The 10975-nt window shown below is 44.1% G+C and overlaps 2 protein-coding genes across 2 annotated transcripts; both read left to right on the top strand.

Moving 5' to 3' along the window:
- The first annotated feature begins 274 nt into the window (after positions 1-274).
- On the top strand, positions 275-5201 carry LOC131259453 (alpha/beta hydrolase domain-containing protein 17B-like). The gene is made up of 4 exons (XM_058260953.1): positions 275-1326; positions 4098-4472; positions 4561-4901; positions 4988-5201. The coding sequence occupies exons 1-3, from the start codon at positions 1049-1051 to the stop codon at positions 4775-4777; spliced, it is 870 nt and encodes a 289-aa protein (XP_058116936.1). The 5' UTR covers positions 275-1048; the 3' UTR covers positions 4778-4901; positions 4988-5201.
- Positions 4830-7112, top strand: LOC131263858 (uncharacterized). Its single transcript, XM_058266137.1, has 2 exons — positions 4830-4847; positions 5068-7112. The coding sequence occupies exons 1-2, from the start codon at positions 4830-4832 to the stop codon at positions 6928-6930; spliced, it is 1881 nt and encodes a 626-aa protein (XP_058122120.1). The 3' UTR covers positions 6931-7112.
- The last annotated feature ends 3863 nt before the right edge of the window (positions 7113-10975 follow it).

The following is a 10975-nucleotide window of genomic DNA, read 5'->3' as shown; positions in this document are numbered from 1 at the left end:
CACATCGAGTTCAAATTGATTCCTTAAAGTCTGAATTAAATTGAGTCCCTACCGAATACCATCTGAATCGAATCTGTCAAATGGGATCCAATCCGATAGAATCCGTCAAGAGATCGACTAATCGAATCTTCCGAACTCCAATTATCCCAACACTACTTCGGCCTGAGGCAGTAAAAACAAAAGCTAGTTGTGTGGTTCGATAGAAAACACAGATATTTAATTAATGTTTCCTTCGTACGGAAATGCACTGTGCTTAGCGCGCTTTGTAATAGCTTCAGCTTTTATGTAAACAATATTTTTTACTGATCAAAAGTCGTTCTGAACCACCGCCAACCAATCTTTGGCTGAAGTAGACGGTTTTCGTCATACATTTATTTTACAACTTTTGATCGTCGTCGCCCTCGCTTTCGTGTACATCGACCGTGCTTATGTTCCGTGGAGAGTATGCATGTTGTGTGCGTGTGTGGCATCGTATGTGGAAAGTGAATCTTTAAGCGAAAGAAGATAAAGGAAAACACGAAGCATCATGGAGCATTGCTACGATAAATTTGCATCGTCTGAGATGTAAACGTGTTTCATAAAGGAAAAACTAGTGATTACATTCAGTTACTCTCGCTTGTAGCTCGTTTTGCTTCAGCAGCTGACCCGCTTCGAGGTAAAATCCTAGAGTTCGTCAACACCAACACACGTCGTCGAAGTATACGGTGCAAGGTGCTTTTTCGTCATTTTTTACTCCATTAATGTGAGAAAAACCCTCCTCCCGTGCATAGTTGAAGCGTGTGACGTAGGCGAGGCTTTTGTCGTAGAAAGTCTATTGTTTGTTGCCAGTTGTTGCACGAAAACGGGGCTCAAACCGGTTGCTTTGCCAAGCTGAGCATCACAAACGGACTCCAAACTGGAACGGGACAGGAAAACTCGAGGCATCAGCAACACTTCCACCACAGCAAGAAACAACGGTGGAAGTACATCGCTAGGTGTGGAAGTGTCGGCAGAAGCGACGGCAACGACGGAAGCGGATACGAACACCACCGGCACCGAGAAAAAGAAGATGAACGGTTTGAGCTTCAGTGAACTGTGCTGCCTGTTCTGTTGCCCTCCATGCCCCGGCCGCATCGCATCAAAGTTGGCCTTCCTGCCGCCTGAGGCCAGTTACGATTTGAAACCGGAAGCCGAGAGCGCCAACAGCAAGTTCACCCTGACACTGTACGATAAGGCCGATTGGCAGTACAGCGACCGAGAAAAGGAGTGCTTGGAGGCATTTTATGCCCGGTCTTCCCGCGGCAACAGGATCGCTTGCCTGTTCGTCAAATGCAGCGCAAATGCACGGTAAGTCTGAAACGCTGGAGGATAGGAAGGTGTTGATCCACATCTTTCTAAATTAATTATCCCCATGGGTCATGAAACCTTCGTTCCCTATTGAACCTAGGTAGGTGCGTATCGTTCTAAACCCACAATGACTATTGTTTTCCTGTTTTTTTGTAGAGATGACATCATGAAATGATGAATCATTAATATGAATCTAGAATGCCTGCTTTTAAGATTAAGGACAGTTTCGAATGCCAGCAAGAATCTTGTTCGCCTTACCATAAAAAATTATCTGTTCGCCTTTGAATTACTTGAACTGATTAGATTATGTTTTATGTATTATCTGCTTTAATTAGTGCATCACATTTTTTTCTAATATTGTTCATATTTTCTTCAATCATGTTTTTTATGTCATGTCAGAAATCAGCATTGATGTGCTACTGTGTAGAAACTACGTTGAAATAAATTTTCGAATATGTAAAAGAAATTGGTGTTCTTTGGTTGTAAAAATGATCGTTGGGATTCCAAATATTTTATAACCAATAGTATGAACTAATTCTTCTTCTTCTTATTCTTTTTGGCGTAACGACCGTGTTGGTCATGCCAGCCGTTAAGGGCTTACGAGACTTTTTACCCTATGTGTACGTGGATAGTCGGTCCTTTCGTACAGGGGAGGGTCCAGTCTCGATTGGCTTTCGAACCCACGCCGTCGAGGTGGTGAGCCCCGGCTGTCGCGGACCCCTGATGGACTGATTATCAGTAGCTAATATCAATAATTAAGAAAGATGGTTAGATTGAATGCGTAAGAGTTTACTTGGCCTAGTGTTACCATTTTGATTGTTCTTGACTAGACCCCGAATTCTGTTTCCGAAGCCCCTGCTGTCGCGGACCCCTGATGGACTGATGCTCAGTAGCTAATATAAAAAATTAAGTAAAAAGGATAGATTCAGTGCGTAAGAGTTTACTTGGCCTAGTGTTTTTGTTGTTCTTGACTAGACCCCGAATTTTGTTGTTGATTTTCAGCCATGGAAATAAACACACTTAACAATTTTACAAATACATACCAGTGAAATAAACCGCTTTCGGCACAAAAGTGTTGTGAAAGTTAAGTAACTTTTATCATAAACATAATCTCATTTATGGACTTTGCAATTCATATAGTAAGGACTCGTTCACCAGCTTTTGATTATCACCAAAACCAAATGTTGACAGACCAGTCACTTTGCCATCGGTGACCAGTGTGATGAGGCTATAAAGGACCAGACCATTGACGATGCAATGATTCGGATTTCGAAAACGTCAGGTCCTCTCCTGTGTTCCACGCAAAGGAACATGACCTGTAAGTCTTGTGCTAGAGCAGTAAAGGGCTTATTTTATAATTGGAGGACTTCATTTTGCTTCAAGTAAGCAGCATGACACTACATACTGTTGCACAATAAATTGTTCTGTGTAATTTAATGTGTAAGTGCTCAACAAATGTCCTGTGCAATGTCAAAGAAGGAAATCACAGCAGTCACAGCATGGTATATTCTACATATGATCGCCGCGCTCGGGCAACCACTCGGTATCCTCTCCCCAAGCGTTAAGCAACCCTGTTTGATGGACATTTTGCCGGGCTGTTTGTCTATCCAGCTCAACCTAGGGCGTCTCCCTCGTCAGGGGTGGTGGATGTACCGCGTGATGCAGTCAACACAAAAACCGTGATTATTGATGTACCCCCGGTGATCGCTGCGCTTAACCAGCTGAAATGCTCCTACACCCCCGGTCCCGACGGCATTCCCAACTTGGTGCTGATCCATGCCATTAAAGCATTCGCCCGGTACACAAGAGGGGATGTCGCACGCCCATTCCTAACTGCCGAGGCATTGCCCTCCTTTGTGCTGTCTCTAAAGTCCTCGAGTTTGTTATCCACTCAGGCATCCTTCCTCGTGTCCAGCCTATTATCGCACTTGTTCAGCTTGGTTACATGCCAAGACGGTCCACTGTAACTAACCTTATGTCATTGTTGTTAGACATGTACCCATGTCTGGTTTTCTGGAGAGCAGGTCGATGTCACCTACATTGACTTTAAGGCGGCGTTTACCTGCTTGCCCTACCAGTTACTAAAAAAAACTCTTGGCCAATCTCGAGCGGATTGGCTTCTCGGGCTGGGAGTGGGAAGGCGGGGGGGGGGGGTGTTGCGCTTCTTCACTGGCTCCAGTCTTTCCTATCGGATCGTACGCATACGGTCAGGGTCGAGGGGTCCCTCTATGATCATAGGGGTCATAGGCCCATCCGGGGTACCTCATTGTAGCGTCTTGAGTCGCCTGCTTAAATTTTATCCTCCTATGTCCTCGTCCAGTGATCTCTTTTCCCTGCAAAACTTTACGGATACCTTCTCTGGTGCTATGCGTGGCGAAGTGTTGTGTCATCTCGTTTGATCGCACTCCTGACAAACTGGTGCACAATTACCGTCTCAGTGGCGTGCCACTCCCTCGTGTGACTGTAGTCAAGGACCATGGGGTGTGTCTAGACGATCGGCTAACTTTCAGGCCGCACTGGAGAGGGCGCAGAGAAAATTCACGTCTCCTACCGACAGACGATTCCTGAATGACCCCTCCGCTACCTTTCCTCCCTACTTTTGTCTGTCGTCGTCATGGTACCGCAAGTTTTCTAAAAATTATAAAACTGATCTGTCTATTCTGCCCAAGTGAATGATACGCTCAACGGATTTAACGATATGCTATTCAACGTAAAACAGTGGAAATGGTGTTCTTTAAAAAGTTTCTAACTTTTCCGTTGAAATGTTGCAGGTTTACCCTTCTCTTCTCACACGGAAATGCTGTCGACCTCGGACAAATGACGACATTTTTCATCGGTTTGGGTCAACGCATCAACTGTAACATCTTCAGCTATGATTATTCCGGGTACGGCCAAAGTACCGGTAAACCAACGGAAAAGAATCTCTACGCAGACATCGACGCCGCCTGGCATGCACTGCGCACTCGGTTCGGCATTAGCCCGGAAAACATCATTCTCTATGGGCAAAGCATAGGCACGGTACCGACGGTGGACCTAGCGAGCCGATACGAGGTCGGTGCAGTGATTCTACATTCCCCGCTCATGTCGGGTATGCGCGTCGCCTTTCCTGCCACCAAACGTACCTGGTTTTTCGATGCATTTCCTAGGTACTTAGCGTGTAGTTTTCGTTTACACATCAGCGGCTGATAGCGTTTGTTTATTTACTTTCTTTCCGGTTCCGGCACTGCCAAATAGTATCGATAAGGTGCCCAAAGTAACTTCGCCCGTACTGGTGATTCACGGCACCGAGGATGAGGTCATCGATTTTTCCCACGGTATGACAATCTACGAGAAGTGTCCAAGGGCCGTGGAACCACTGTGGGTGGAGGGCGCCGGGCACAATGATGTTGAAATGTACAGTCAATATCTGGAGCGGCTGAAGCAGTTCGTATCGGTTGAGCTGGTCAACTGACAAAAACTTAACAAACGCGGAGGCGGCAGTGGTGGCAAGCGTAGCAAAGGCGATGGTACCGGAACCGAAGGCAAAGACGATGGCGATAATGCGGAGGAAGAGGAGGATGAAGATTTAAACACAGGTGTGAGGGCTTACCAATTGAAAGTATGCTTTGAAGCTTTTGACCACAACCATTAAGCTGTTATTTTTTCTCCGTCCCATATTCAGATGATGAAATATTAAATGCATCGATTACAATAAGCTCAAATTCCACCAATGATGCATCGACGATTGAAAAATTACTCTAGCATCAGGGACCGGACGGGGTCAGCGAGAGTGATCTCGTGGCCTCCGTCGCACCGAAGGCTGATCCAGCCGCCCGTTCTGAAGGTGACGGGAGGGATACAACTGATGAGCAGCAGCAGCGTGAACCACCAACCGATGCCGACTGTGCTTGCAATAGCGATGGTAACACGAACAAATTGCATGATCCTTCATCAGGCGACGGTGTGTCGACGATCCCGGGAAGCACCAAAGCCACGGTGCACATTAATGGTGTCGCTGTCGACCACTTTCATCAGAACTCGGACATCGACGAGGAACGTCGCTCGTTGTGTCAGAACAGTGACATTCACGGTTTCATCTCGTACTCGTCCGACAGCAGCATGATCGAGTTGAACCTCAAGTTTCGAAAGTGCGCCTGCAACGAGAACATTATCAACATCTCGAAGGAAAATTTGCAACAGATGCAACGTACCAGCCCGCCGGGAACGGCGACGTCGGGTGACACCGGTGACGGTCGGTCGATGCCGCTCAGTACCGGTGGTGTGTTCAAGAAAGAAGGTAAAAGCAAAAAACTACTAGCATTAAACAAGGACAACTTGAATAGCTTAGTGCGCAAACTGAACGACACTTCGAATAGTTCATCCTCATCGTGTACAAAGTGTAGATTATCATTAGATGTCAATCATATTTTAAAGCAAATCGTTAGTATTAAGTCCAAAAGCGGTGGCGGTGAAGATGCCGTAGACGCCGTTGTTGACGGCAAGCATTGTGAGGGTTCTTCCCGTTCGCCTCGGGATGATTCTTGTTCGCGGCACTCGGCACTACCTCTCATCATCGATGACGACTCAATGATAGGTTTGCGTGCCGATGATTCACTAATTGGCAGCTCAGCTTCCCCACTGCCTTCGCCCAACTCGCCGATACCAGTCCTTGGGCTACCACCGCTCGAACGCCGCCACAGCGAAACGGTTGAGCGAAGATCGATCGGTGTGCAGCATGCCGGTTCCAGGCTGCCGTATCGCAAAAAGCCTCCCCTACTTCGTGCCCACGGTCGGGGCATAGCGCAGGCAGAGGAAATAATTATTATTTCCGATGAATTTCGACGTCAATCGCTTCGCGACCAGCAGTCGGTACGCGTACAAAAAAGTGGCAAAAAGATTTCCAAATCGATGGAAAGCATTGACAAGCGCAACCACCCGCCGGCATTATCGCTACGCCCGGTGGCAATAAGAAGCTTCCATCTACCGAACTCTGTGGACGGTGAGCTTGATCAGGCCGATGAGGTACTAACGATTGTGGTCGACACCGCCGATCGTGATGCTGGGAACGGAAAGACCGTCAAATCGATATCGAAATCGGTCGATAATATTTCGCTCGGTCCGGGGAACGAGGAGGTGGAAATCTTTGCCCACCAAAAAACACCGGAGGGCCGGTCGCCCGGTGCCGGAGACGATAGTGTCGAGTTGATATTCATTTCGGATGAGTTTGTCAAACGGAAGTCCAAGTCCAGCTCGGACGTGATCATCGTCGAAAATGCAGGCCACCGGCGCGAAAGTAAGCGTAGAAAACCGGTCAAACATCTATCGGTAGGCGGCGGCGCAGATGCGACTAACGTCGAGCGGAAAAAGCTTAGCGTCGCCAGGCGCCCGTCGAGCACGGAGGGTAGAATCGTAAAATCGGCCACCATACCGGCGGTCGCTACGTCGTCACCTGCTGGAAAAGCAAAGGATCCCCGCCGTAAAACTACTATATCTAGTTCGAATAGTTTTCTCACGTACGAGGAACCGTTTTCGCCAGAAACTCTCGAAAATAAAGATATAGGTCAGATGTTTGCCGATGCATCGAATGAGCAGGGAATTCTCCGTGCCACAGATCAGGGTGCCTGAAGACGATCAAAGGTTGCACGGAAAATGCATGTCCATTCGTTGCATGTGTTAGTTTATTTTACGGTTGCTCAACGCCTAAAGGGTATGTGTTTATTTTTATAATAGAATAATTTGCTGTATTCGTGTGAAATTGTAATGTATATCGTATTTGATAAGCTTTCTAGTAAATTTAAATTCTTGAGGTTTGTTTTAGGTTCTGTAAAAACACCACCTAGACACGGACAATTTATCTCATTGACTTTGCTGGCCATATGCGATGTTCTTTTTCCGTTCATATGTTTGCAACGAATGCTTAGCTTATGCCCTTTTGATAACCAGCCGGCAAATCCAGTAGTATACTTGAATCGTCAAACGATGCAAGCCCACTTTTAAGCAGTACTGGGACATTTATGGCAAAATTCGTAAAGCAATATAGTAGGATTGCATAGTTTGATGATCCAAGCATACTGCTGGATTTGCCGGTTAGTGAGCAAAATGTTGTATACCATTTTTCTCTTGAATGTCCTGTAAAGCAGTTAACAACCATCATCATCATATATTTCGAATAATGAATTACACAACAGCTCGTTTAAGCTAAGAGCATGGTCAAAACCACTTGACTGGGGCAAACATATGATGATTCAACCAGTACAGTAAAATTATGAATATATCAACTTGCATGTGACTGATCAATTCGACTGATAATCAATGTAGCAAATGTGGTAGTTTATATCATCAAAACTGGTAATCTACCTAAAATCATCGAATCTGTTCATGGAAGAGGCAATGTATGTAACACATAAATTTTTGTACGATAAGAAAACTTCATCTCCACCTTATTATGAGCTATGGACAGAGACGCGCACAGCAAAAACAGCAAGCATAGTGGAAAGCATTTGACACAAAATACTATTCAACATAAATTTACAAAAATAATACAGCAACACGCACAATGGAAGTAACACCTAGCGAAACGGTATAAACAAAATTACAGTTGATAACCACAGAAATACCAGTTTTGCTTCCATGCAATCAACACACACATGAGTAATCTGACAACGATATTCTTTTCCATAAACCTATTTGCAGATCTGATATGAAACGTAAGCATGCCGTAATAGCCGTCCTACCCATTCTTTGTTGTAATTTAAATAGCCAAAGCCATTCGCTCAACTGAATGCAGCAAAGTACTGAAACACTTACGAATCGAACCGATGTAGATTAGGGTAAAACAACAAAGCGAACTAATCTACATAAAGTATCAAGTTTTTAACAGTTCGTTTGCGTGCAGAAAGGAACGTGTGATATAATCGGACTATTTGTAAAGACATTACAGCACACACCATGCATCCATAAAGGCATACTACGGAAGAAGGCCATTGATAAACGAAACGAATACCCTGTTCCTTATGTTTTGTTCTGTTCTTATTTGTTTAAAAAACTATTTTTACTATTCCTCTAACAATCCGTTCGAGAGTATCTAAGATTGGAGCGCTTCAAGGATTCATATGTCCATTTTTGTTAAAAACGTCTTACCAATCTTCCATTCGCACGAACAATCTACATCACTTTTGCCTGGTGAAAGAATAACAAATTAGATTAAGATTGTTGGTTCACATCCCTTAGGTCAAGCTTGCTCCAAATTCCACTTTGTGATAGACACTCTTCCTCTTGCTGTGTTTTTCGGTGGGCACAAATTCCATGAGCTATACGTTTGCACTCTACATATACAAAAAATCTATGCGTTCAAAACAATCATTATCAATTGTTTTGGTACAACTGTATTTGCTAGCATAAAGCAACGGAATGAATCTAAACCCCACTTCGTTTTCGTTATGCCCCTCGGTTTTCCTATACTTCTGCCATTGTCCACCAAGAAAATTCCCCGGTCTTACGGATTAGAGGATCCGGTTGGCGAAAGACTTCCATAATTTGGATTAAATAATAAAACTTTTCTCAATGTGCACATGTGTGTGTTGTAATTTAAGTGTTTTTTAGACATCATCCAAGACCATTTAAAATTCTTCAAGTCGATCTCTCACTTCAAACAACGCACGCAGCAATTTCTATCGCTCACTTTAGAGTCGCATATTACCAAATACAATTGATAAAAGTACATGCAGTTGTGGAACATTGTTACGAATCGTCAAAACAAAGAGTAATTGTTTTTAGTGTTGATACCGATAGAACAAGAAATAGGGAAAAGGGAAAAGATTTATATACATAGATATTCGTACATATATACACATGAAACTATATTTTTATCATTTATTTACATCCTGTTTTTGCGATATAGCTGTTAGTTTATAGTGCGATTTTACGAAGACCTGTACAGCTAGCTGGATTGGCAACAGAACATTCGTGTATACAGTGCAGTAGCAAAATTGAAGCAATGGTAAACGTTAACATAATTTGTGCGCGTTGGCTATAATTATAAAAAAAACTTAATTATGTAAGTTTTATCTTCCATGTTTTGAGAGCAAAATATAATATTGTGTCGAATCGGCTTCATAACGCACATTTTGCTACCCTATAAATTATTGCCACAATTATCTAAATTAGTGCAATACACAGTTAAGCAACTTGCACAAACATAGGTCTATAGAGTTTTAGTAATGTTCGGACAAGGCAATATCATAAACACTACACGACGAAGCGTCATCAAATGTGAGCACATCGTTGACGATGCAAATATTATTACCATACAAAGACATCCAATAAATCAATGAATCTGAACTGAAAGTAATGCAATATACTTTCGCAGTCATTCGGTCAATGTATGAACATTTCGAAATAATTCAATGATTAGCGAATTAAATGTATATTTTCTCTTTTTATTTCTATTTCACCACAATCGATCAGTTTGTATTGTATAAGAGAATATTAGTGAAAAGGCGGAGCAGTGACACGAACGACTCCAATACGGCATGTTTATGATCTATATAAAAATCAAATTGTTATAACCAAACCTGCTGAAAGCGTTCTTATGTGTTTCCACCAACGGACAACTATCCGAACAAGTTATTCAATAGCCGTAAGTATGTAACCGAGGAGCCACACGTGAAGCTTTTTACACCGAACGAACGTTTTTTCGAGCGGCTGGAGCTTTCCGTGTGTCAGCACTGCCTCTCGCTCTAATGATAGTTTTCTCTTTCCTTCCTTCGGTTCACATTCGCTAGCGCACAGAAAAAGTCGAGCGAATTTTTTTTGCATTCTTCCCCTTCCATGTACGGGTAAAAAAAACAGACCAACTGTTATAAATATGATATACACCGCCTGTCGCAAAAAGCTCGGACCAAAAAATTCGGTCTACGCGTTCGTTCGCTTACGTGTCCCTACTATCACAAGCTTCGGGTCGAAATAGGAAATTAATGGGCAAGAGCGAGATGGTGATATCCTTGTCTCTTTTACACCAACGCAGAAATTCCCCCGTCCCGCCACCGCCAGAAATTTCACCCTCCCGCGCCCATCAATTTGCTCGGGTTTGTTCTAGCGCGAGCGATCGCTATATGAAGAACGAAAACCGAAACGCGTTGGCCATACGAATTCGCTCCGCGAGAGGTTCAAATGCCTTCGTTTTGGTCGAGTTTTTTTGTTGTTCTCCATCCGTTTTTTGCCTTTTTCTTTCGGACCCCCCGATTTCCGCTTAACGGGGGGTCGGATTACACGCACACAACGTTGAGTCAGAGCTGGCACGCACACCAAGCGCGCCAGTCAAAAAAAGAGCAAAAATATAGTTGCTCTTGTATTCCGTTCTCTCCCGGCTTGCAAAAAAACGAGAGAGAAAGTGCTTTTTCTGTTCCACTTACGAAAGTACTCGCCTAACAGGCGCTGAACTCTATACAAAAAAAAACCTAGCGCGATGTCGCGCAAATCGCGCTACACGCTTGCCAGACTGCACTAGGCGCTGAACTCCATGCAAAAAAAACCTAGTGCGATTCGCGCGAAATCGCGCAAGGTTTTTTTATATGGAGTTCAGCTCCTGTCAGGCGACGTCGCGCTGTAGTGTGGACCCCGAGCTAGATTTTTTTTTGCATGGAGTTCAGCGCCTGTCAGGCGATGGTGC

This window comes from Anopheles coustani, chromosome 3, assembly GCF_943734705.1.
Source record: "Anopheles coustani chromosome 3, idAnoCousDA_361_x.2, whole genome shotgun sequence".
NCBI lineage: Eukaryota > Metazoa > Arthropoda > Insecta > Diptera > Culicidae > Anopheles > Anopheles coustani.
This window is presented reverse-complemented; position numbering and strand designations above follow the sequence as displayed.